The following is a 27,510-nucleotide window of genomic DNA, read 5'->3' as shown; positions in this document are numbered from 1 at the left end:
CTGCAGTGGCTTTTGTGGCGCGATGGTTTGAGGGTGGCTGTTGTTGATGTGTGCAGAGGGTCACGGCCCAAAAGCCACTGCCCTTGCAGGGCTAGGGGAACAACTACTTCAAGGTCTCAGAGCGAGTGACATCACCGATTGAAACGCTATTAGCGCACCACCGCTAACTAGCTAGCCATTTCACATCGGTTGCACTCAAGCCCAGGTAGGGGCGAGGAGAGGGACGGAAGCTATACTGTTACACTCAGCATCTGACCGTAAGGCGCTACAGAGTGTAGTGAGCACGGCCCAGTACATTACTGGGGCCAAGCTTCCTGCCATTCAGGATCTATATACTAGGCGGTGTCAGAGGAAAGCCCAAAAAATTGTCAAAGACTCCAGTCACCCAAGTCATAGACTGTTCTCTCTGATACCACATGGCAAGCGGACCTAAACGCTCCTTAACAGCTTCTACCCCAAGCCATAAGACTACTGAACAATTAATGAAGTGGCCACCCAGACTATTTACAATGACACCCTCCCCTCCATGTGTTTTTCACGCTGCTGCTACTCGCTGTTTATTATCTAAGCATAGTGACTCCACCCCTACCTACATGTACAAATTATCTCGACTAACATCTACCCACAAGCATTTCACGGTAAAGTCTACATCTGTTGGTTAAGGGCTCGTAAGTCAGCATTTCACGGTAAAGTCTACATCTGTTGGTTAAGGGCTCGTAAGTCAGCATTTCACGGTAAAGTCTACATCTGTTGGTTAAGGGCTCGTAAGTCAGCATTTCACGGTAAAGTCTACATCTGTTGGTTAAGGGCTCGTAAGTCAGCATTTCACGGTAAAGTCTACATCTGTTGGTTAAGGGCTCGTAAGTCAGCATTTCACGGTAAAGTCTACATCTGTTGGTTAAGGGCTCGTAAGTCAGCATTTCACGGTAAAGTCTACATCTGTTGGTTAAGGGCTCGTAAGTCAGTATTTCACGGTAAAGTCTACATCTGTTGGTTAAGGGCTCGTAAGTCAGCATTTCACGGTAAAGTCTACATCTGTTGGTTAAGGGCTCGTAAGTCAGCATTTCACGGTAAAGTCTACATCTGTTGGTTAAGGGCTCGTAAGTCAGCATTTCACGGTAAAGTCTACATCTGTTGGTTAAGGGCTCGTAAGTCAGCATTTCACGGTAAAGTCTACATCTGTTGGTTAAGGGCTCGTAAGTCAGCATTTCACGGTAAAGTCTACATCTGTTGGTTAAGGGCTCGTAAGTCAGCATTTCACGGTAAAGTCTACATCTGTTGGTTAAGGGCTCGTAAGTCAGCATTTCACGGTAAAGTCTACATCTGTTGGTTAAGGGCTTGTCAGCATTTCACGGTAAAGTCTACATCTGTTGGTTAAGGGCTCGTAAGTCAGCATTTCACGGTAAAGTCTACATCTGTTGGTTAAGGGCTCGTAAGTCAGCATTTCACGGTAAAGTCTACATCTGTTGGTTAAGGGGTAAGTCAGCATTTCACGGTAAAGTCTACATCTGTTGGTTAAGGGCTCGTAAGTCAGCATTTCACGGTAAAGTCTACATCTGTTGGTTAAGGGCTCGTAAGTCAGCATTTCACGGTAAAGTCTACAGCTGTTGTATTTGGCACATGTCACAAATAAAGTTTGATTTGATTTGAGGGACAGGTGGGACCAATTTCAAGTGCCAATTGGTTGCAGAACCTGGAAGGGGAAGTATTGGTGTTGAATCACCATCCCTAGTTGGTGCCTGTAGAGCTGTCCATAGTGTTGACTCACTTTGGCCTCTCGAGCCCTCTGGAGCTAACCACGGTCTTGCTCCTTCCTTTGTAGCTCCCTGCTGGCCCCCATGTTGCCAGATTATGTAAATGTGATATTTCATTTTTTTAAATTGAAATACATTTGCTTTGTCATTATGTGTAGATTGAGGAGGGGGAAAAAAACTATTTAATCCATTTTAGAATACGGCTGTAACATAACAAAATGTGGAAAAAGCCAAGGGGTCTGAATACTTTTTCACTGTAATTTGCTTGCAGAATGTTATGGTATTGTTTTCTTCTGAGCTCTTCTGCATGTCTGTCCTTCAACAAGTTCAAACTGAAAGTGTTGAAATTTAAAGATGTCTCTTTTTTCAACAAAACATCTGATTGTTTAATCATATTTGTTTAATATTTGTCTCTCGTCTATCAACACCCAACAGTGAAAGCCAAATCCAGACAGTCAACAGAGTTTCGGCTTTCATTCTCTCCGTCAACACTCACACAAATAAATTCCTCTATGAACAGACATTCCTGAGCGATGATACCAGACATGCCATCTGTCTGTCGTCACTCCCAGTCTGGATACTATCATAGTTGGCGAAGAAAATGGAGGAGAAATGCTTGTGTTCAGTCTGATGTCAAATGGAGACAACTGTCTGATGACTTGAGTGGGTTATATATCACTCATACTGTATAAAACTAGCAGAAACAACAAGCTCAATTAAGAACAAAAAGCTTAATTTAGAAATCAGTTTGACATGGAGTTTGAATGCTTAGGTAGTAAATAAATACCTGACAATATAGGAACAAGGAAGTATTGGACCAGGAAAGCAAAAATGGGGAAATAGGTTTGTATTTCTTCAAACTGTCACCCAACCCAACTCTCACGCAACATACCAGATGCTGTCTGCAGATTACATGATTACAGTTACCAGAGGCCATTCATTTGAAATTATTTCCAACAGAATAGATGATAGAATATGTAATCTTATCAAATCAAATGAATGCTACCCATGAGAATGTTTAAGATGGATGTGGACAACAGCCAGGTTTAGCATGCAGTGGTGATGTAAGCTGTCAGAAATACAAGAGGACAGGTCAGATACAAATCATTACTGAAAGTCAAAGATATTGCGAGTCAACCACCAGAGGCTTAAAACAATAATAGGATACTCTTGTTTAGTCCTGTCAAGGTGACATAGTGAGATAATTGCTACATCTCCTCAGCGTCACTGACAAGGGTGTGACTGAATGTTTTTGTCCTGGTCCAACGGACTTCAGCTAAAAACAGCAGTACGTAATGTGGTATCATCCAGGAATCTTATTGTCTTGATTCTATTCTAACTTAACATTCACTGATCACGTTTAGACCTATATCTGAACAAAACCACTGGTCTAATCAATACGATCTAGACTTTACACCATGAATACTGATATATATGAGGAGTCATTTTCAATTTTGTCATCCCTTATTGCCCTTTGTTCTTAAGTTTCTTTCATGGTCTCATCCTATCCGTAGCCCAATAACCGTGCATTTATTACCAATGTTCACTAATTTAATTTGTGGTGTGAAATATTATACATTTCCCAATAAAAAAATTATAATAATCCCAATCTGAGCAAAAGCAGAAGTAGCGAACCTTAAAGGTCAAATCTGCATATACTACATTCATTTTAGTAATTTAACAGACACTCTTGTCCGGAGCGAGTTAGAAGAGCAATTATAGGTAAGTGCCTTTCTCAATGTCACGCCCTGACCTTAGAGATCCCTGTTTATTCCCTATATGTTGGTTAGGTCAGGGTGTGAATAGGGTGGGTACTCTAGGTTTTGTAGTTCTATATCTTCTTTTTCTCTGTTGGCCTAGTATGGTTCCCAATCAGAGGCAGCTGTCTATCGTTGTCTCTGATTGGGGATCATACTTAGGCAGCCCTTTTCCCCACCTTCTGTTGTGGGATCTTGTCTTTGTTTGTTGCATGGATTGCACTCCTAAGCTGTTTGTTGAGGTGTTTATTGGTGGTACATTTTCATAAAGAAAATTGTCACCAACCTTCACTGATCCATTTTTCATTTTCCATTGGTTTTGTCTCGTCTTCCTTCACACCTGGTTCCAATCCCATCAATTACATGTGTATTTAACCCTCTGTTTCCCCCTCATGCCCTTGTCGGAGATTGTTTTGTTTTTATGTGATGTGCATTTTAGTGTTGGTGTGCGACGGGTTTTGTACCCACTTTGTTATTTTGTACAGTTTGGTTGTTTTGGAGTTTTGTCAGCATTTATTAAACAACTCCGTTTATACCAAGTTTGTTCTCCTGCGCCTGACTTCCCTGTCACCAACACGCACCTCTTACAGAATCGAACCCATGAGTCTTGGTGGTGTTGGCACCACGCTCTTCTGACTGAGATTGCTTGCTCAACTACATGTAGATTTGCACTGCTGCACTCGCTTGGTCTCATAGTTGGAAATGAGGCTGTCAACACCTCTGTACAGCCTTGCAATGTGACACCTCAATCTATGGCAAGAAAAGGTGTCAAAATGGAATCAAACGTATACAATACACAAACAAAAACCATCTTGACACATCTGATCTAACTATAGATTTCCTTCATCGGAATATGTCAATGAGGGTAAACAGCGTTCAGAATGTGATACTTCCTGTATTCCTGGTGTTAATGACTGGGTTGAGAAGCATACGACAGCAGGTTATAGTATCTCACATTAGGTCAACAGGCAGTCACACAATTAACTTTTATTGCATTTAAATATATTATTATATTATATATTATATTATATATTATTAAATTCAAGAGTTGCCACTCTTGAGGAAGACGTCAGCTTGACATCAGAACCTTATAGTCACCTGTTTGCATCCTATACAATGGCTTAAAGTGAGCCGAAATAAATCCATCTCTGCTTTTTGTTGTTGTTGAGTGCTCCGACTTTCTGCCTCGGGTCCCTTTGGAAGTTTTTCTTGGTAGATCTCTCGCTCCTGATTTGTCATCGTTGTTGGGCACCCCTCCCTTCCTGTGTTTGCCTTTATTGGTGAAGTCAAGATGTGCGGCATCAAAACAGTTTCATTGAGAGAGATTCTTTAAGGACATTTTTGTTTTCACTGACAATATATTATCTTGGTAAATCGTCACGAATATGAATTCTGTGTCTGACTGTAACTATAAACTGTGATTGTGTTAGATGTTGCAATATATGCACTGTGGCCTATGTACCAATATCTTGTCATCACATATGGGCTGGGCTCCTGTGAAACGTATTGGGACCGTAGAATAAATCAATTCCACATTCATTTGACATATGGTTAGTTTTATGATGGAGGTTTGTGTTTTAACAATCAAAATATAAAGAAACTAAACTAAACGACTTTCAGACAACATTATGCAATGGTTTGTTTATTTGTATCCCCATTAGGTTGTGCAGAGGCATCAGCTATTCTTCCTGGGGTCCACAAAACACCGCTAGACAAGGACAGTCACACATTTAAAATACAATTATATACTGTACAAACAATTTTTTTAAATCAATAATACAAACAATACAACAAAAATGTATGCGTGGTTTGTGTTTGTTTGTGTCCCTCATAGTTCCATGAGATGTGTAATATTTTTCTGGTTGATTGAGTAATTGGACATGGAAGGGAGTTCCATGCGAACATGGCACTGTATAATGCTGTGCGTTGCCGTGAATTCGTTTTGGACTTGGACTGTGAAGAGACCCCTGGTGGTATGTCTTGTGGGGTATGGGTGTCTGAGCTGTCAGTTATTTGATCATGCTGACAATCTGGAATTTTCACTACAGTAATGCTTCTCATAACTACAAAAGAAGCAATCTCTCGTTACCCCTCAACCAGGAAAGACTGGCATGCATGTTGTTGCCTCAACCTAATCAAGATTAAGGAGATGATTGTGGACTACAGGAAAAGGAGGACCGAGAACACCCCCTATTCTCATCGACAGGGCTGTAGTGGAGCAGGTTGAGAGCTTCAAGTTCCTTGGTGTCCACATCACAAACAAACTAGAATGGTCCAAACACACCTAGACAGTTGTAAAGAGGGCACGACAAAGCCTATTCCCCCTCAGGAAACTAAAACGATTTGGCATGGGTCCACAGCTCCTCAAAAGTTTCTACAGTTGCAACATCCAGAGCATACTGACTGGTTGTATCACTACCTGGTACAGCAACTGCTCGGCCTCCGACCGCAAGGCACTACAGAGGGTAGTGCGTACAGCCCAGTACATCACTGGGGCTAAGCTGCCTGCCATCCAGGACCTCTATACTAGGCGGTGTTAGAGGAAGGCCCTAAAAAACAAAGACCCCACCCCCCACCCCAGTCATAGACTGTTCTCTCTCGCATGACAAGCGGTACCTGAGCGCCAAGTCTAGGACCAAAAGGCTTCTCAACAGCTTTTACCCTCAAGCCATAAGACTCCTGAACAGGTAATCAAATGGCTACCCAGACTTTTTGCATTGTGTGTGTGTCCCAACCCCTGCTGCTGCTACTCTGTCTATCATATATGCATAGTCACTTTAGCTATACATTCATGTACATACTACCTCAATTAGCCTGACTAACCGGTGCCTCACTCCTGTATATAGCCTCGCTACTGTTATTATTACGTATCGTCTGAGATTCCAAAGATTGGAAAGCTTCTGCGGTCATCCCCCTCTTCAAAGGGGGAGACACTCTTGACCCAAACTGTTATAGACCTATATCCATCCTGCCCTTCTAAATTTTCAAAGGCCACTTTTTTCTCCATTTCCTGTCCTGAATGACGTGCCCAAAGTAAACTGCCTGTTACTCAGGCCCTGAAGCCAGGATATGCATATAATTATTACCATTGGAAAGAAAACACTTTGAAGTTTGTAGAAATGTTTAAAATAATGTAGGAGAGTATAAAACAATAGATATGGTAGGAGAAAAATCCAAAGAAACAACCAGATTTTTTTTTGTTGAGAGACCATGCTCTTCCAAGGACCAGTATAAGGGCATACTCAATTCCACCTCCCATGATGCAATTCCTATGGCTTCCACTGGGTGTCAGCAGTCTATGTTCAAGGTTTCTGGCTTGTAACTTGAATAACGAATTATAAATTTAGTCCAGGGACACAGTCTTGGAAATCCGTGTTCGTGCAAACCAAGAAGACAAGACGCACCTGCTAAAATCGGTTTCCTATTGAACATACTTCTTTCCGTAAGAAATATTATAGTTTGATTACATTTTAGGGAATCTGAGGAGTAAATAGAAACGTATTTTGACTTGTTGAAACAAAGTTTAGGGGTAGATTTTTGGACTCATTTCTTTGCATGTTGAAAGAGTGGATTACTCAAATCGAGGGCGCCAACTAAAAATACTTTTTGGGATGTAAAGAAGGATTTTATCTAACAAAATGACACTACATGTAAAAGCTGGGACCCTTTGGATGACAAATCAGAGGAAGTGAATATTTAATCGTTATTTGTGAATTATTGAAACCTGTGCCGGTGGAGAAATATTTTGACGCCGTCCTCAAACCATCGCATGGCATGCTTTTGCTGTAATAGCTACTGTAAATCAGACCGTGCAGTTGGATTAACAATGATGTAAGGTTTCAATCCATATAAGACACTTGTATGTACCTAAATGTTTAATATCCATAATTTTTATGACTATTTATTTGAATTGCGCGCCCTCCAGTTTCACCGGCAGTTGTCCCGCTAGCGGGACACCTAGCCTTAAGAAGTTTTAACAAAGAGATTAACAGCCATTTCGAATCCCACCATACCTTCTCTACAATGCAATCTGGTTTCAAAGCTGGTCATGGGTGCACCTCAGCAACGCTCAAGGTCCTAAACGATATCATAACAACCATCAATAAAAGACAGTACTGTGCAGCCGTCTTCAACCTGGCCAAGGCTTTTCATTTTATCAATCATCGCATTCTTATCAGCAGACTCAATAGCCTCGGCTTCTCAAATTACTGCCTCGCCTGGTTCACCAACTACTTCTCAGAGTTCAGTGTGTCAAATCGGAGAGGGCCTGTTGTCCAGACCTCTGGCAGTCTCTATGGGGGTGCCACAAGGTTCAATTCTCGGGCCGATTCTTTTTCTCTGTATATTTCAATGATGTTGCTCTTGCTGCTGGTGATTCTCTGCTCCAACTCTACGCAGACGACACCATTCTGTATACACCTGGCCCTTCTTTGGACCCTGTGCTAACAAACCTCTAAACGAGCTTCAATTCCATAAAAAATACTTTGAGGCCTCCAACTGCTTTTAAATGCAAGTAATGCTCTTCAACCAATCACTGCCCGAACCCTCCCGCCTGTATGCTCTCGTTGGCTGGCCCTCACTACATATTCGTCGCCAAACCCACTGACGCCAGGTCATCTGTAAGTCCATGCTAGGTAAAGCCCCGCCTTATCTCAGCTCACTGGTCACCATAGCAACACCCACCCGTAACACGCGCTCCAGCAGGTATATTTCACTGGTCATCCCCAAAGCCAACACTTCCTTTGGCCACCTTTCCTTCTAGTTCTCTGCTGCCAATGACTGGAACAAATTACAAAAATCACTGAAGCTGGAGACTTATCTCCCTCTCTAACAAGAACAGCTGTCAGAGCAGCTTACCGATCACTGCACCTGTACACAGCCCATCTAAGTAGAACACCCAACTACTTCATCCCCATATTGTTACTTATCATCTTGCCCTTTTGCACCCCAGTATCTCTACTTGCACATCATCATCTGCACATTATCACTCCAGTGTTAATGCTACATTTTTATTTCACCTCCATTGCCTATTTATTTCCTTTACCGCCCTACTCATCTACATTTGCACACACTGTACCTAGATTTATTGACTGTACGTTTGTTTATGTGTAACTCTGTTGTTTTTGTCGCACCACTTTGCTTTATCTTGGCCAGGTCGCAGTTGTAAATGAGAACTTGTTCTCAACTGGTCGACCTGGTTAAATATGTAAAAACAATTATTCAATGTCTTTTTACTGTATTTTATTTCCTTATTTATCTATTGTTCATTTTTTTTTACTTAAAAATTGCACTGTTGTTTAGGGCTTGTAAGTAAGCATTTCACTGTAAGGTCTACACCCGTTGTATTCGGCGCACGTGACAAATAAACGTTGATTTGATGCTAGTTCTGGTTTCTACTGGGCAAAGGGCCACATACTTGCCTAAAATCTGTTTACATCTCACCATCTACTAACGTAAGCATCATCAACACAGGGAAAAGGCATTAACGAATAAACAAATAATAATTAATAATTATGCATGACTGAATTGCTGTCATCACCACCAATGGTGAACAAAAGACCTTTCTCTCAGCAATTTTTTTTTATTTTTATGTCCTACCTAATTCTGTGGACTATTCTGATGCGAAGCCTTTGACATTTTACCATGAACAGGTTGGACTGGTCTGACTTCCAACACATAGCAGGAAGAAGTCTGGGAATTCACCTCCCCAAGAGCGTTGGACCTTGGTGTCATTCAGAAGGCACAGGACAGGTGTGTGTTAGTATGTGTGTGTGACAGGGAGAGGTGACAATACTGTGGAAAACAGGAGTGGAGACTGTATTGAAGCTACCAATCTGCAGATATAAAACACTGATCTTATAGAGCCGGTGGATGCGCTGCAGCCTGGTGTGGAGGCCTGAGACTGAGACCTAGCCACCTCTATTCTGTCTCTGAAATCACAGGTGAGCACCACCACTAAATACTTGAGTGTTACTCTAATACAGCTTGGTTTCTGGTTCTGATATCATCTTGGTTTCTTCCCAATTCCTAAGTCTTCATAGCTGAGAAGAGGCACTGATGTGGTCAAATGTTGGAGCTACTGATAATACTCTTGGTACTAACGGTATCTCCATATTCTTGTGTGATTTAGGGTCATATTTCCATTAAATGTCATACAATTATTCAATACAAAAAGGGGATATGGAATTTAATTTGGAAAAAATGTCCAAAGTGGAAGAAACTATTTTCCCTATTTTAGTTATGTAATATGTCATTATGTAATAAATGTATATTATTTAATTGGATTCGCAATCCATAGCGCAACCAGCCATTGGTATGTCAACACACATGGAGTGATGGTGTCGCTCTAGATTGCTGTCAAACTGTCTGGTGTCTCAGAAACAAATTGCTGTTTGTGGTTTGCTTACAGTGAAATGCTACAGTGGGTACCGGTACAGAGTCAATGTGTGTGGGCACCGGTTAGTCGAGGTAATTGAGGTAATATGTACATGTAGGGTTGAGTTATTAAACTGACTACGCATAGATAATAACAAACTGTAATGAAATAATAAGACAAGCACAATATTTGTACTTTTAATTCACAGAGGAAGTAGCCAATGAAGGACCATACAAATATACAAGACAGATCTCTCAGAGATTTATAGTAGATTCATCAACGCCTGAAACAGCATATTAAAAAACATGACAGAAACATGAGACACATATTTAAAATATATATTCTATACTATATAGTGGATCTCAATGACATGTTGAGCAACAACAAGACCAAGTGTGAGACTGTGCCATATTCCGTCTCTGACTCTTCTCTAATTTCTATGATTGGTCTGTTTTCTCCAATAGAAAACAATACACGACAGTTAAGTAAACGTATAGGAAACAGTGACTGCGTTGATCAAGCCTCTGATCTATGCCGTGACCACAGTCAGCTCAGTGGCAATGTTTGCTGATTGTGACAGCCTGGGTGTTGACACTGGTACCACTGTGCCAGGGACAAACATGGTTGAGTGATCAGTCAAACAACGGATTTAACCTTGATCAGTCAAACAACCTTAGTCATCATCATCAATGAGTTATATTTGGGAACACCGATTGGCAGTCAATCAAGAGACCGTGGGCTCGTTAAAGACCTGTTGAAATGCATACAGTAGTCAAACATGTCGTTTTATTTGTCCGTTCATCAGTCAAACTCATTGTTTGATTTGCAGCCAAGCCACGGTCAAATATGTTTTATGTGCATTGTAAATATGTTGTGTACAGAATGTGCACAGCTGTATCCGGGCATAAGCGACATGAGCGGTCGCTCCCCGACCCAAAGGAACTCAGTCATGGATTCAACTTACTGTTGCGAGTCAGAATATTAGAATTTGGTTGTCCGTCAGCAGTTCGTCTCTTGTTTTGTTAGGCACTAACTATCACTTGAATAGCCATGTCAGCTAACAATTTTTAGATGGATAAGTTAGTCGAGCCAGTTATCTAAACTTGTAAACCCCATGGCAAAATGTGTGGAACTGCAGAAAACGTTCTTTAAAAATCTTGCTTGGGGACCCACCTGTGTATGTGGTGATAAATGATTGTAAAATACTGTTTGGCTATTATGACAAATGTTAACTATGAACGTCAATGCTGCATGAACAACATGATGCTGTTGTCTTCGTCGGGATATTGTGTAAACGTTGTGGTAATGGTGTGGTTGCGTCGTGTGTGTGTGTGTGTGTTCACAGGCAGACATCATGGCCCAGGCGCAAGAGGAGAGACCCTCAGAACAGGAGAAAGAGATGGGAGAGGAGACCTTCCTCAAAGACCTCTATCAGTACATGAAGAAGAGAGATACACCCATAGAGAGAATACCACACCTGGGCTTCAAACAAAGTGAGTGTACTGCACGCAGAGAAACATAGGCGCACACACACACTGCATGCACTCACACACACACAAACTGCATGCACTCACACACACACACACTGCATGCACTCACACACAGCAATTGTTGACATCTCTCAGACAATGTATAGCTGATATTCTGTATATTTGTTCTGTGTTTCTAGTCGATCTTTTCATGATGTACAAGACTGTGAAAAGCATGGGCGGCTACCTCCAGGTAAAACAATGTCAATCATTTCCAACGCGTATTAGGTTTCAGCTTTTCGATTTAAAATAGGTCTGAGCAATTCATGTTGCAAGTCAAACCCCCAGAGTTCACCGAACATCCTGGAATGTTGTACTTGAAAAGAAACGTACCTCATCAACCCTCTCACCAGTTTCAGAACTATTGTAATGGGGCCACATTCCATGTGTGTTTTTGTTACAATGTACACAACGACACCATGTTAAAATGAAGCTGAATTTCTACCAGGTCACGACCCAGCAGCAGTGGAAGCAAGTGTACAACACCCTGGGAGGAAACCCCAGAAGCACCAGTGCAGCCACCTGCACCCGTAGACACTATGAGAAGTATGTCAAAGGAAACACAGCAAACATCTTATATGTATATGTTTGCGTAGACGTCTGTGGTTGTGCACATGGCTGTGTGCTCGTATGTCTTTGATACAGATATTTTTTAATACTACCAGGGAGAGACCCTCATTACAGTATACGTGTGCAAGTCAGTGATGTGTGTGCGTGGCATGTTTTAATTGGTGCAGTTTCAAAAAAATGGCCTTTGTGTTGTCGTAGGCTGCTTCTGGCATATGAGTGTCATGTAAGAGGAGAAAACTACATGGAGGTCCTGCCACGGCACCAGCAGAAGCGTTTACATTACAGTAGTCTCAGTGAGGAGGAAGAGTGCCCCAGGACAGCCAAACGTAGCATGGCATATGGCGCTCTCCAGACTTCCCAGCAACAGGTACACTAACAAGTAAACATACACACACCCAATAAGCATGTACGCACACACACTGACAAGTGCCCGCACACAGATGAAGACAGACACAAAGGCTGCGTTTACAGAGGCAGCCCAATTCAGATTTTTTTTACACACTAATTGTTCTTTTTCAGAGCTGATTTGATTAATCAAAAGACCAATTAGTGAAAAAAAAGGAATTGGGCTGCCTCTGTAAACACAGCCATACACACTAAGACACACATGCACGCACACACACACATTTAAATGAATTGACTGACTCATTGGTATTTTCTCCTCTCAGAACCCCCATCATTTCCTGACAGACTCCAGAGTGAGGATCATCCCTATGCCTGCACACTACCATCCAAACTATCACCACCCTAGCCACCCCGCTCTGCCCCCCTATGTCCACCCACCTCTGAGCCCCAGCAGCCACCCCAGCAGCCACCTCAGACCCCAACCCCCATATCTCCCCTCCCCTCAAGGGCAGACAGAAAGGGCCAAGGAGCCTCTGGAGCGCTTGCGCCTCCTGGCCAACCGGTACAAGTGCTCCTCAGACTGGAATGAGCCACTCAACCTCAGTTGCAAGAAATCTTGCCTAGAGTCAGGCGGTCAGCCTGCTTCGTCCTTTGCCCCTCCTCCCTCCAACAAATCCCCAAAGTTTTTGAATACGCCCTCGCCGCTTTACCCCACCAAGGAGATGGCTAAAGACGAGGGCTGTGAGACACCGGAGGGGAAGTCACCCCCCGAGAGATCCTACCTCTACCCCTTGGCAACCAGAGATGGCTATGTCATCGACCTCACTTCCTCCTCTGGCGGTTCCTCCCGCAGCCCGACTCCAGCCTCCAGCCCAGGCATGAAGACAGAGTCCCCCGTTTCCTGTCCACTGCAGAGTCGCAAGGTCAGCGCCCCCTCCATGGTCCACGTCCCTAGACCCCTGAAGAGAGAATACCCAGATTGGCCCAGGGGGGAGAGGGGAGAAAGCCCCAAGCACAGTCAGGGGCCTCTCAATCTCAGCTGCGCTCTGCCCAACCCCCCCAGAGAGACAGGGGGAAGGATGGAGATCCAGATCCCGCTGGCGCTTCTCCAAGACTGGATAAAAGGAGGCCTGCTGTGTGGGCCTGCTGGTTCACGGCCTGGGGCTCCATCCCTGCAGGGTCCAACACCACCAGAACCAAGAGAAAGGACACAGACCAGAACTGACATCTCCCTCACCATGGCGAACCATGCTGACCAGATCTTCCACAGCCCTCACAGAGACCAGGATAGGAGCTCTGGGTACCTGAGGGAGAGGAGTCTGGAGAGGTACAGGAACCTGCCTAGCCCCACCACCACCTGCCCTACTTCCAGTCACCGCCACCCCATGGCGCCATACCAGATCTCCAGCTACAAGGCTCAGCTATCAGGGAGCACCCTACGTCACCCGGCCAGCAGGGACTTGTACCCCTGGGAGAAACAGGAGAACTCCAGGGGGCCCTACCACCCAAGACCCATGCAACTCCATGATCTACGGGACAGAGCCCAGCCAATCCCCTTGAAGATCCACCCCAGCAGTCAGTCTCTGGAACAGGATGATGTAGGCCCCACATCCCTAGCCTGTAGTACAGACACATCCCAGGGAATGGTGGAAAACTCTAGGAAGGCTTTGATGGTGGACCCCTCATCTTCCTCTCTAGTACCACTGACAACTGAGGAGTTCATGAAGTTAAAGAGGCTCATCTCAAGCTCCTCGTGAACAGAATGCAACAAGCCAACACTCCTGCTAATTTACAGAAAACAAGATGCACTCTGGGCAAAAGATGTAACATGTCAATGTTGACATTGGACGCTTGGAAAAGCATTACTGTACATACAATATTGCATAGAGAAATGCCCTGACACAACAAATATACATGTATATAGAGTACTGTTTCAATTATGACACACAGCTCAAAGGGCATTGTAGCACTTTTGAAATACTACAGAATATGAATTGTCTTTTAATATTCTGTGTTTTTATCATTTGAAGCTTGCTAACAATTTATTATGCACTGGAGTGAAGTTATTATCCAAAATGAATTATTTTTGTGCCTTCATCTCTGGGATTTGTTTTGAACATGAAGTAGCATTGAAATAAATAGTTTTTAAAGTTTAATTAACAGTCACGAAACTACAGGTTTACCACGTAGACAGCAAAGGTACATTTTGTGGGTGTTGAGAATTGAGAGCCATAATGTTTTGAGAAGGAACAATTACAGTATATACAAATAAAATGTAAAAGAAAAGGTTTATTATGAAAATGTGAATGTTTTATATACACTGAGTGTACAAAACAAAGTACTGACCAGGTGAATTCAGGTGAAAGCTATGGTCCCTTTTTGATGTCACTTGTTAAATCAGTGTAGATGAAGAGGAGACAGTTAAAGGAATTTTAAGCCTTGAGACATGGATTGTGTGCCATTCAGAGGGTGAATGGGCATGACTATATATATATATATATATATTTGTAAAACAATTTTTTCCTATTCTTATTTTACGACAAGTAATGTTGGCAAATATTTCACACAATAAAAATTCTGATCGTTTTTTCCTTATTTTCTTCTAATCTTGTCACTTCTAATCCTGTCAAACCCCTAACCAAGGTGGAACTTTTGAAACAGTCACAACAGCGAGAATGTGTTATTTGTGGCTGTAACATGAGATGCCAGGCAGTGTCAGTAGGAAACCACACGCTAACTACAGTATATTCCTCGGAAACATGTCTGTACAGCAGCACCTGTCTGTTGACTTTGGACCGGAGCTTGTTTTGCCAGATGCGTAATTCCACAGGGTTTATTTAACATGAAATGTATAATTGCGTGTTTAACAGGACATAGCCTTAAACACAGGTTCCCCTGAATGAAAAGGGAGAGAATAAATAATAATTATATTCCTAAAAATAAAACACTAAAAACACATGTCACCTGACACATAACTGCACCAATTTAAAAGGTTTTGCCGAGTTACAGTTAAGGAAATGAGTCAATTGAAATAAATTCATTACGCCCTAGACTATGAATGTCACATGACTGGGCAGGGGCGCAGCCATGGGTCCACCCACCTGGCAGCCAGGCCCAGACAATCAGAATTAGTTTTTCCCAACAAGAGCTTTAGAGACAGAAATTACCCTCGGAAAAAATATTTTTGTACAGATGGAACATTTGAGATCTTTTATTTCAGCTCATGAAACACGGCACTCACAACACTTTACATGTTGTGTTTATATTTTTGTTCAATATATTAACCCTCATACTACAAACATATTTTACATACACGGATTACCAACTGGGGTCATTATGACTCTGATAAGAAACTATTGGGAAAAGCAACAATCACAGCAAAATAGCAACTTAGTTTTTTTTAAACATCGGACATGTAAATAATGTTATCTGAAATAGAAAAATAACCAAAACAGACTTATTTTATAGTTAAATTAGAATGATTTAGCATATATTGTTCAATAAAAATATGCATTTTCCCTTAAATGTGCAGCCCAAATTAGTACTAAAGCTGATTTACCATCAGGATTGTATATACAGTAGTATCAGTTTGTTCAGAATCTTGAAGTAAATATTAATGTTTTCATATTTGTGGTAAAAACAGCTGTAATTTAAAGGTTCTGTACACCAAAATGTGGAACATACTGCACTTAATTTAATTTAATAAAAACATGGCTTAGTTCTCCTTACTTACATACCCCACAGCCAGCATTAGCATCACTGCTAGTGAATCAATGGGATTGGTATATGGAGCCTATGGAAGGATGTTTCAAAAAGCAAAGTCGCTTCAAATTAAATGTTATAGCAACATAAATACCATAACAAGTTGAAAACATATACAGCACCACATGTACATTCAGAGGGTAGCTGGTTTCTGTGTTACAGTTGTTACACGACGGACAGACTTATAACCGGTTTTGACTGCAAATAAGAAAATTTTGAAAATGATGTCACGGACCGGCTCAAAGTGTCATGTTTGTCATTTATTATCATGTCTTGTCCCTGTGCTCCCCATTCTATTCGTTTCCCTCTGCTGGTCTTATTTGGTTCTTTCCCTCCTTCTATCCCTCTCTCTCCCCCTCCCTCTCTCACTCTCTCGCTCTCTCTTCTCTCTATCGTTCCGTTCCTGCTCCCAGCTGTTCCTATTCCCCTAATCATCATTTAGTCTTCCCACACCTGTTCCCGATCCTTTCCCCTGATTAGAGTCCCTATTTATTCCTTTGTGTTCCGTTCCTGTCCCGTCGGTTCCTTGTTTAGTATTCACCATGCTGTGATTGCGTTTCGCCCTGTCCTGTCGTGTTTTTGCTGTGATTGTGTATCGCCCTGTCCTGTCGTGTTTTTTGCCTTCATCAGATGCTGCGTGTGAGCAGGTGTCTCTGTCAACTACGGCCTGCGCCTACCCGAAGCGACCTGCAGTCTGTGGCCGCTTCTCCAGTTATTCCCCTCTACAGACTAGAGGATTTCTGTTATTCCCTGTTTGGACTTAAATAAACTCTGTTTCTGTTAAGTCGCTTTTGGGTCCTCTTTCACCCGCATGACAGAAGGAACCGACCAAGGAATGGACCCAGCGACTTCAGACGCTCGTTACACTGCCGTCGAGATCCAAGGAGCCATGCTCGGCAGACACGAGCAGGAATTGTCTGCTGCTCGCCATGCCGTGGAGAACCTGGCCGCTCAGGTTTCCGACCTCTCTGGACAGTTCCAGAGTCTACGTCTCGTGCCACCTGTTACTTCCTGGCCTGCCGAGCCTCCAGAACCTAGGGTTAATAACCCACCTTGCTACTCCGGGCAGCCCACTGAGTGCCGCTCCTTTCTCACGCAGTGTGAGATTGTGTTCTCTCTCCAACCCAACACATACTCTAGAGAGAGAGCTCGGGTTGCTTACGTCATTTCACTCCTTACTGGCCGGGCTCGAGAATGGGGCACAGCTATCTGGGAGGCAAGGGCTGATTGCTCTAACAAGTTCCAGAACTTTAAAGAGGAGATGATTCGGGTTTTTGACCGTTCAGTTTTTGGTGGGGAGGCTTCTAGGGCCCTGGCTTCCTTATGCCAAGGTGAACGGTCCATAACGGATTATTCTATTGAGTTTCGCACTCTTGCTGCCTCTAGTGAGTGGAACGAGCCGGCGCTGCTCGCTCGTTTTCTGGAGGGACTCCACGCAGTGGTTAAGGATGAGATTCTCTCCCGGGAGGTTCCTTCAGATGTGGACTCTTTGATTGCTCTCGCCATCCGCATAGAACGACGGGTAGATCTTCGTCACCGGGCTCGTGGAAGAGAGCTCGCATCAACGGTGTTTCCCTGCTCCGCATCGCAACCATCTCCCTCCTCTGGCTTTGAGACTGAGCCCATGCAGCTGGGAGGGATTCGCATCTCGAATAAGGAGAGGGAACGGAGGATCACCAACCGCCTGTGCCTCTATTGCGGAGTTGCTGGACATTTTGTTAATTCATGTCCAGTAAAGCCAGAGCTCATCTGTAAGCGGAGGGCTACAGGTGAGCGCAACTACTCAAGTCTCTCCATCAAAGTCCTGTACTACTTTGTCGGTCCACCTACGCTGGACCGGTTCGGGTGCTACATGTAGTGCCTTGATAGACTCTGGGGCTGAGGGTTGTTTCATGGACGAAGCATGGGTTCGGAAACATGACATTCCTTTCAGAGAGTTAGAGAAGCCTACGCCCATGTTCGCCTTAGATGGTAGTCATCTTCCCAGTATCAGATTTGAGACACTACCTTTAACCCTCACAGTATCTGGTAACCACAGTGAGACTATTTCTTTTTTGATTTTCCGTTCACCGTTTACACCTGTTGTTTTGGGTCATCCCTGGCTAGTATGTCATAATCCTTCTATTAATTGGTCTAGTAATTCTATCCTATCCTGGAACGTTTCTTGTCATGTGAAGTGTTTAATGTCTGCCATCCCTCCCGTTTCTTCTGTCCCTACTTCTCAGGAGGAACCTGGCGATTTGACAGGAGTGCCGGAGGAATATCATGATCTGCGCACGGTCTTCAGTCGGTCCCGAGCCAACTCCCTTCCTCCTCACCGGTCGTATGATTGTAGTATTGATCTCCTTCCGGGGACCACTCCTCCTCGAGGTAGACTATACTCTCTGTCGGCTCCCGAACGTAAGGCTCTCGAGGATTATTTGTCTGTGTCTCTTGACGCCGGTACCATAGTGCCTTCTTCTTCTCCGGCCGGGGCGGGGTTCTTTTTGTTAAGAAGAAGGACGGTACTCTGCGCCCCTGCGTGGATTATCGAGGGCTGAATGACATAACGGTTAAGAATCGTTATCCGCTTCCCCTTATGTCATCAGCCTTCGAGATTCTGCAGGGAGCCAGGTGCTTTACTAAGTTGGACCTTCGTAACGCTTACCATCTCGTGCGCATCAGAGAGGGGGACGAGTGGAAAACGGCGTTTAACACTCCGTTAGGGCATTTTGAGTACCGGGTTCTGCCGTTCGGTCTCGCCAATGCGCCAGCTGTTTTTCAGGCATTAGTTAATGATGTTCTGAGAGACATGCTGAACATTTTTGTTTTTGTCTATCTTGACGATATCCTGATTTTTTCTCCGTCACTCGAGATTCATGTTCAGCACGTTCGACGTGTTCTACAGCGCCTTTTAGAGAATTGTCTCTACGTAAAGGCTGAGAAGTGCTCTTTTCATGTCTCCTCCGTTACTTTTCTCGGTTCCGTTATTTCCGCTGAAGGCATTCAGATGGATTCCGCTAAGGTCCAAGCTGTCAGTGATTGGCCCGTTCCAAGGTCACGTGTCGAGTTGCAGCGCTTTTTAGGTTTCGCTAATTTCTATCGGCGTTTCATTCGTAATTTCGGTCAAGTTGCTGCCCCTCTCACAGCTCTTACTTCTGTCAAGACGTGTTTTAAGTGGTCCGGTTCCGCCCAGGGAGCTTTTGATCTTCTAAAAGAACGTTTTACGTCCGCTCCTATCCTCGTTACTCCTGACGTCACTAGACAATTCATTGTCGAGGTTGACGCTTCAGAGGTAGGCGTGGGAGCCATTCTATCCCAGCGCTTCCAGTCTGACGATAAGGTTCATCCTTGCGCTTATTTTTCTCATCGCCTGTCGCCATCTGAGCGCAACTATGATGTGGGTAACCGTGAACTGCTCGCCATCCGCTTAGCCCTAGGCGAATGGCGACAGTGGTTGGAGGGGGCGACCGTTCCTTTTGTCGTTTGGACAGACCATAAGAACCTTGAGTACATCCGTTCTGCCAAACGACTTAATGCCCGTCAAGCTCGTTGGGCGTTGTTTTTCGCTCGTTTCGAGTTTGTGATTTCTTACCGTCCGGGTAGCAAGAACACCAAGCCTGATGCCTTATCCCGTCTGTTTAGTTCTTCTGTGGCTTCTACTGATCCCGAGGGGATTCTTCCTTATGGGCGTGTTGTCGGGTTAACAGTCTGGGGAATTGAAAGACAGGTTAAGCAAGCACTCACGCACACTGCGTCGCCGCGCGCTTGTCCTAGTAACCTCCTTTTCGTTCCTGTTTCCACTCGTCTGGCTGTTCTTCAGTGGGCTCACTCTGCCAAGTTAGCTGGTCATCCCGGTGTTCGAGGCACTCTTGCGTCTATTCGCCAGCGCTTTTGGTGGCCGACTCAGGAGCGTGACACGCGCCGTTTCGTGGCTGCTTGTTCGGACTGCGCGCAGACTAAGTCGGGTAACTCTCCTCCTGCCGGTCGTCTCAGACCGCTCCCCATTCCTTCTCGACCATGGTCTCACATTGCCTTAGACTTCATTACCGGTCTGCCTTTGTCTGCGGGGAAGACTGTGATTCTGACGGTTGTCGATAGGTTCTCTAAGGCGGCACATTTCATTCCCCTCGCTAAACTTCCTTCCGCTAAGGAGACGGCACAAATCATTATTGAGAATGTATTCAGAATTCATGGCCTCCCGTTAGACGCCGTTTCAGACAGAGGCCCGCAATTCACGTCACAGTTTTGGAGGGAGTTCTGTCGTTTGATTGGTGCGTCCGTCAGTCTCTCTTCCGGGTTTCATCCCCAGTCTAACGGTCAAGCAGAGAGGGCCAATCAGACGATTGGTCGCATACTACGCAGCCTTTCTTTCAGAAACCCTGCGTCTTGGGCAGAACAGCTCCCCTGGGCAGAATACGCTCACAATTCGCTTCCTTCGTCTGCTACCGGGTTATCTCCGTTTCAGAGTAGTCTGGGTTACCAGCCTCCTCTGTTCTCATCCCAGCTTGCCGAGTCCAGCGTTCCCTCCGCTCAAGCGTTTGTCCAACGTTGTGAGCGCACCTGAGGAGGGTGAGGTCTGCACTTTGCCGTTACAGGGCACAGACGGTGAGAGCCGCCAATAAACGCAGGATTAAGAGTCCAAGGTATTGTTGCGGCCAGAGAGTGTGGCTTTCCACTCGCAACCTTCCTCTTACGACAGCTTCTCGTAAGTTGACTCCGCGGTTCATTGGTCCGTTCCGTGTCTCCCAGGTCGTCAATCCTGTCGCTGTGCGACTGCTTCTTCCGCGACATCTTCGTCGCGTCCATCCTGTCTTCCATGTCTCCTGTGTTAAGCCCTTTCTTCGCACCCCGTTCGTCTTCCCTCCCCCCTCCCGTCCTTGTCGAGAGCGCACCTATTTACAAGGTACATAAGATCATGGACATGCGTTCTCGGGACGGGGTCACCAATACTTAGTGGATTGGGAGGGTTACGGTCCTGAGGAGAGGAGTTGGGTTCCGTCTCGGGACGTGCTGGACCGTTCACTCATCGATGATTTCCTCCGTTGCCGCCAGGATTCCTCCTCGAGTGCGCCAGGAGGCGCTCGGTGAGTGGGGGGTACTGTCATGTTTGTCATTTATTATCATGTCTTGTCCCTGTGCTCCCCATTCTATTCGTTTCCCTCTGCTGGTCTTATTTGGTTCTTTCCCTCCTTCTATCCCTCTCTCTCCCCCTCCCTCTCTCACTCTCTCGCTCTCTCTTCTCTCTATCGTTCCGTTCCTGCTCCCAGCTGTTCCTATTCCCCTAATCATCATTTAGTCTTCCCACACCTGTTCCCGATCCTTTCCCCTGATTAGAGTCCCTATTTATTCCTTTGTGTTCCGTTCCTGTCCCGTCGGTTCCTTGTTTAGTATTCACCATGCTGTGATTGCGTTTCGCCCTGTCCTGTCGTGTTTTTGCTGTGATTGTGTATCGCCCTGTCCTGTCGTGTTTTTTGCCTTCATCAGATGCTGCGTGTGAGCAGGTGTCTCTGTCAACTACGGCCTGCGCCTACCCGAAGCGACCTGCAGTCTGTGGCCGCTTCTCCAGTTATTCCCCTCTACAGACTAGAGGATTTCTGTTATTCCCTGTTTGGACTTAAATAAACTCTGTTTCTGTTAAGTCGCTTTTGGGTCCTCTTTCACCCGCATGACACAAAGTGCATAACAACAAGGAAACAATGTGGAGATGAGGAATAACAAAATCTATTTATTTAACAAAATACACTGCTCAAAAAAATAAAGGGAACACTTAAACATAATGTAACTCCAAGTCAATCACACTTCTGTGAAATCAAACTGTCCACTTAGGAACCAACACTGATTGACAATACATTTCACATGCTGTTGTGCAAATGGAATAGACAACAGGTTGAAATTATAGGCAATTAGCAAGACACCCCCAATAAAGGAGTGGTTCTGCAGGTGGTGACCACAGACCACTTCTCAGTTCCTATGCTTCCTGGCTGATGTTTTGGTCACTTTTGAATGCTGGCGGTGCTTTCACTCTAGTGGTAGCATGAGACGGAGTCTACAACCCACACAAGTGGCTCAGGTAGTGCAGCTCATCCCGGATGGCACATCAATGCGAGCTGTGGCAAGAAGGTTTGCCGTGTCTGTCAACGTAGTGTCCAGAGCATGGAGGCGCTACCAGGAGACAGGCCAGTACATCAGGAGACGTGGAGGAGGCCGTAGGAGGGCAACAACCCAGCAGCAGGACCGCTACCTCCGCCTTTGTGCAAGGAGGAGCACTGCCAGAGCACTGCAAAATGACCTCCAGCAGGCCACAAATGTGCATGTGTCATGCTCAAACGGTCAGAAACAGACTCCATGAGGGTGGTATGAGGGCCCAACTTCCACAGGTGGGGGTTGTGCTTACAGCCCAACACCGTGCAGGACGTTTGGCATTTGCCAGAGAACACCACGATTGGCAAATTCGCCACTGGCGCCCTGTGCTCTTCACAGATGAAAGCCGGTTCACACTGAGCACATGTGACAGACGTGACAGAGTCTGGAGACGCCGTGGAGAACGTTCTGCTGCCTGCAACATCCTCCAGCATGACCGGTTTGGCGGTGGGTCAGTCATGGTGTGGGGTGGCATTTCTTTGGGGGGCCGCACAGCCCTCCATGTGCTCGCCAGAGGTAGCCTGACTGCCATTAGGTACCGAGATGAGATCCTCAGACCCCTTGTGAGACCATATGCTGGTGCGGTTGGCTGTGGGTTCCTCCTAATGCAAGACAATGCTAGACCTCATGTGGCTGGAGTGTGTCAGCAGTTCCTGCAAGAGGAAGGCATTGATGCTATGGACTGGCCCACCCGTTCCCCAGACCTGAATCCAATTGAGCACATCTGGGACATCATGTCTCGCTCCATCCACCAACGGCACGTGGCACCACAGACTGTCCAGGAGTTGGCGGATGCTTTAGTCCAGGTCTGGGAGGAGATCCCTCAGGAGACCATCCGCCACCTCATCAGGAGCATGCCCAGGCATTGTAGGGAGGTCATACAGGCACGTGGAGGCCACACACACTACTGAGCCTCATTTTGACTGGTTTTAAAAACATTACATCAAAGTTGGATCAGCCTGTAGTGTGGTTTTCCACTTTAATTTTGAGTGTGACTCCAAATCCAGACCTACATGGGTTGATAAATTTGATTTCTATTGATAATTTGTATGATTTTGTTGTCAGCAAATTCAACTATGTAAAGAAAAAAGTATTTAATAAGAATTTTTCATTCAGATCTAGAATGTGTTATTTTAGTGTTCCCTTTATTTTGTTGAGCAGTGTATAATTAACAATGGTGTGTGTAGTCAGTAACCAGTTGTGTAATTGAGTGGTTGTGTGCATAAATGTGATAAATGAGGGGTGTTGAAATGTGCAAACGCAAACAACCAAAAACAGCCCCAACCAAAATCTGTGTCTGCAGTCTCTTCAATGAATGGAAAAGATGTCCATTTATTCTGGGACACACCCGAGCCCAGGTGTCCCATTTCGCTGACGACCTTCCTGGTTCCGCCCACCAACATCCTATTAAGGAAAACAAGAGCAAAGAGAAAGAATTCGGAAGACAGAGTGGAAGGGTCGTCATAGTGTCATGACTTTAGAAGCTTCTGATAAGCTAATTGACATCATGTGAGTCAATTTGAGATGTACCTGTGGATGTATTTCAAGGCATACATTCAAACTCAGTGCCTCTTTGCTTGACATCATGGGAATATCAAAAGAAATCAGCCAAGACCTCAGAAAAAATATTGTAGACCTCTACAAGTCTGGTTCATCCTTGGGAGCAATTTCCAAATGCCTGAAGGTACCACGTTCATCTGTACAAACAGTAAGCAAGTATAAACACCATGAGACCATGCAGCCGTCATAGCGCTCAGAGAGGAGACGCATTCTGTCTCTTAGAGATGAATGTACTTTGGTGCGAAAAGTGAAAATCAATCCCAGAACAACAGCAAGGACCTTGTGAAGATGCTGGAGGAAACAGGTACAAAAGTACCACAGTAAAACGAGTCCTATATCGACACAACCTGCAAGGCCACTCAGCAAGGAAGAAGCCACTGTTCCAAAACCGCCATAAAAAAAAGCCAGACTACGGTTTGTAACTGCACATGGGGACAAAGATTGTACTTTTTGGAGAAATATCCTCTGGTCAGATGAAACAAAAATATAACTGTTTGGCTATAATGACCATTGTTATGTTTGGAGGAAAAAGGGGGAGGCTTGCAAGACGAAGAAAACTAACCTAACCATGAAACCCGGGAGTGGCAGCATCATGTTGTGGGGGTGCTTTGCTGCAGCAGGGACTGGTGCACTTCACAAAATAGATGGCACCATGAGAAGGAAAAGTATGTGGATATATTGAAGCAACATGTCAAGACATCAGTCAGGAAGTTAAAGCTTGGTTGCAAATGGTTCTTCCAAATGGACAATGACCCCAAGCATACGTCCAAAGTTGTGGCAAAATGGCTTAAGGACAACAAAGTCAAGGTATTGGAGTGGCCATCACAAAGCCCTGACCTCAATCCTATGGAAAATTAGTAGACAGTGCGTGAGCAAGGAGGCCTACAAACCTGACTCTGTTACACCAGCTCTGTCAGGAGGAATGGGCCAAAATTCACCCAATTTATTCTGGGAAGCTTGTGGATTGCTAACCAAAATGTTTGACCCAAGTTAAACAATTTAAAGGCAATGCTACCAAATACTAATTGAGTGTATGTAAACTTCTGACCCACTGGGAATGTGATGAAAGAAATAAAAGCTGAAATAAATCATTCTCTCAGCTATTATTCTGACATTTCACATTCTTAAAATAAAGTGGTGATCCTAAGACTGACCTAAGACAGGACATTTTTAATAGGATTAAATGTCAGGAATTGTGAAAAACGGAGTTTAAATGTATTTGGCTGAGGTGTATGTAAACTTCTGACTTCAACTGTATTTATATACACTTATTTTTTAAGAAAAGCTCATTTGTCTATTAAAATAACATCAAATTGATCAGAAATACAGTGTAGACAAGGTTGTAAATGACTATTGTAGCTGGAAACAGCGGATTTTAAATGGAATATCTACATTGGTGTACAGAGGCCCATTATCAGCAACCATCACTCTTGTGTTCCAATGGACCAAAATGCAGCGTGGTTTGTGTTCATGATGATTTTTTATTAAAGAAAGCACTGAACACTGAATACAAACTATACAAAACAATAAACGAATAACAACCGTGAAGCTATAATGAGAACTGTGTTGACACAAGCAACTAACATAGACAATCACCCACAAACAAACAGTGAAACCCAGGCTACCTAAGTATGATTCTCAATCAGAGACAACTAATGACACTTGCCTCTGATTGAGAACCATACTACATTTACATTTACATTTAAGTCATTTAGCAGACGCTCTTATCCAGAGCGACTTACAAATATACTAGGCCGAAACATAGAAATCCCAAAACCATAGAAAAACAAACATAGACTGCCCACCCCAACTCACACTCTGACCATACTAAATAACGACAAAACGAAGGAAATAAAGGTCAGAACGTGACACAATTGCTGCAAATAGAAGATTATTTGACAAAAGCCAAGTTTGAAGGACACAATTATTATTTAAATAAAAAATTGTCAACGTCTTGAGTATATTTCCTATTCATTTTAAAACTCATTTAATGTATGTTAAACAAGGACATTTCTAAGTGACCCCAAACGTTTGAACAGTAGTGAGTATATACATAAAATATATAAAAAAGTACAATATTGGACGAGTACATGGGGATCTATCTATCTCGTCAAAAGCACTGATAAAGGTCCCGCTCATCCCTCTGGTGGATAACGTATTGTTATGTCTGCAGAGAAACCGAAATTAAAATAAACTAACTTTCTATCTAATTACAATTAGCAGAATGTGTTTTTGGCTGGAGTCCAAATAACCCCAAAGGACTTTTTTTTTTAAAGTTCATATTGATACAGAAACACTAAACAATGATTTTGATTTGTTAAGAACAAGTTGATTGACAAAGTCATGAACAATTTGAAGAATTTAATAAACCACCTTTGGGCTATGATCAGAAATGTGTCTCTGGGGTCCAAAATGTCCACAGTCAGTAGAAACCATCAGGCTTGTAAATAATCCAACTTTCTGCTGTTTGTTGTGTTTTGTCTGACATAGCATCTTTTGTTTACCACAGGGTCATCGTCCATGGTGAGAGGAATGCAATGGGTGGTTTCCTTGCCCTGCTAAGAGATCGCGATTAGATGTTCTTTCCTGGTTAGATAGCCACTGTGACATCAGCATTTATGATTGACCAATGAAATGATGTGACTAACACGATATAGTCCTTGTCGCACACAAAGTTTGGAACCGGTTCAGGGAAAACAACTGAAAACCGGAAAATAACTCAATTATTTGAGGAACAGAATCCAGAACCAGAACCAACACCATAGTACCCTCCAAGCTCATCACTAAGCTCGGGGGCCTGGGTCTGAACCCCACCCTGTGCAACTGGATCCTGGACTACCTGACAGGCCGCCCCTAGGTGATGAAGGTAGGAAACAACACTTCCACTTTGCTGATCCTCAACACTGGGGCCCCACAAGGGTGAGTACTCAGCCCCCTCCTGCACGCCTTCAACTCAATCATTACGTTTGCAGAAAACATAACAGTAGTAGGCCTGATTACCAACAATGACAATACAGCCTACAGGGAGAAGGTGAGGGCCCTGGGAGTGTGGTGCCAGGAAAATAATCTCTCACTCAAAGTCAATAAAATAAAGGAGCTGATTCAGGAAACAGCAGAAGGTGCGCCCAGTTTGTCAGTTTGTCATGCATAACTAGCTAGCTACCAAAAATAGCCACTGCGGAGCTACTGCTAATCAATTAGAAAGCTAAACAAACCCCATGTTACGTTATAGGGACACATGCTAAATTGGCTAGCTAGCTAGACACTATGAAATAATAGCTAAATAGCTAGCTAGCTATTGGATTATAGATTTCAAGATTCGATTAATAATACCATTTACAGAACCAGTCAAAAGTTTGGACACAACTCACTACAGGGTTATTCTTACATTTTTATTGTTGTTTACATTATGGAATAATAGTGAAGACATCAAAACTATGAAATAACACATATGGAATCATGTAGTAACCAAAAAAGTGTTAAACAAATCTAAATATATTTTATATTTGAGATACTTCAAGTAGCCACCCGTTGCATTGATGACAACTTGGCATTCTCTCAACCCGCTTCATGAGGTAGTCACCTGGAATGCATTTCAATTAACAGGTGTGCCTTGTTAAAAGTTCATTTGTTTGCGTTTGAGCCAATCAGTTGTGTTGTGATGAGGTAGGGGTGGTATACAGAAGATAGTCCTATTTGGTAAAAGACCGAGTCCATATTATGGCAAGAACAGC

At 44.0% G+C, this 27,510-nt stretch overlaps 2 protein-coding genes across 2 annotated transcripts in view; one reads left to right on the top strand and one right to left on the bottom strand.

The window, feature by feature from the left end:
* Window positions 1-9,223: 9,223 nt before the first annotated feature.
* Window positions 9,224-14,926, top strand: LOC124007310. Its single transcript, XM_046317780.1, has 6 exons — window positions 9,224-9,453; window positions 11,233-11,380; window positions 11,557-11,609; window positions 11,865-11,962; window positions 12,185-12,353; window positions 12,655-14,926. Exons 2-6 carry the CDS (start codon window positions 11,242-11,244, stop codon window positions 14,086-14,088), a joined length of 1,893 nt encoding a protein of 630 aa, XP_046173736.1. The 5' UTR covers window positions 9,224-9,453; window positions 11,233-11,241; the 3' UTR covers window positions 14,089-14,926.
* An 8,611-nt stretch (window positions 14,927-23,537) lies between these two features.
* Window positions 23,538-27,510, bottom strand: part of LOC124006989 (rhotekin-like) — a 78,422-nt gene continuing 74,449 nt past the window's right edge. The window contains exon 13 of the mRNA XM_046317213.1: window positions 23,538-23,620. The gene's annotated coding sequence lies outside the window, so the exon portion shown is untranslated. The remainder of the gene's footprint in view (window positions 23,621-27,510) is intronic.

This window comes from Oncorhynchus gorbuscha, linkage group LG20 (assembly GCF_021184085.1).
Source record: "Oncorhynchus gorbuscha isolate QuinsamMale2020 ecotype Even-year linkage group LG20, OgorEven_v1.0, whole genome shotgun sequence".
NCBI lineage: Eukaryota > Metazoa > Chordata > Actinopteri > Salmoniformes > Salmonidae > Oncorhynchus > Oncorhynchus gorbuscha.
This window is presented reverse-complemented; position numbering and strand designations above follow the sequence as displayed.

Coding starts and splice junctions, on each gene's coding strand:
- LOC124007310 (XM_046317780.1), top strand. CDS start 11,242: ATGGCCCAGGCGCAAGAGGAGAGACCCTCAGAACAGGAGAAAGAGATG. Junction 11,963..12,184: donor ACCCGTAGACACTATGAGAA/GTATGTCAAAGG, acceptor GTGTTGTCGTAG/GCTGCTTCTGGCATATGAGT. Junction 12,354..12,654: donor TCCAGACTTCCCAGCAACAG/GTACACTAACAA, acceptor TTCTCCTCTCAG/AACCCCCATCATTTCCTGAC.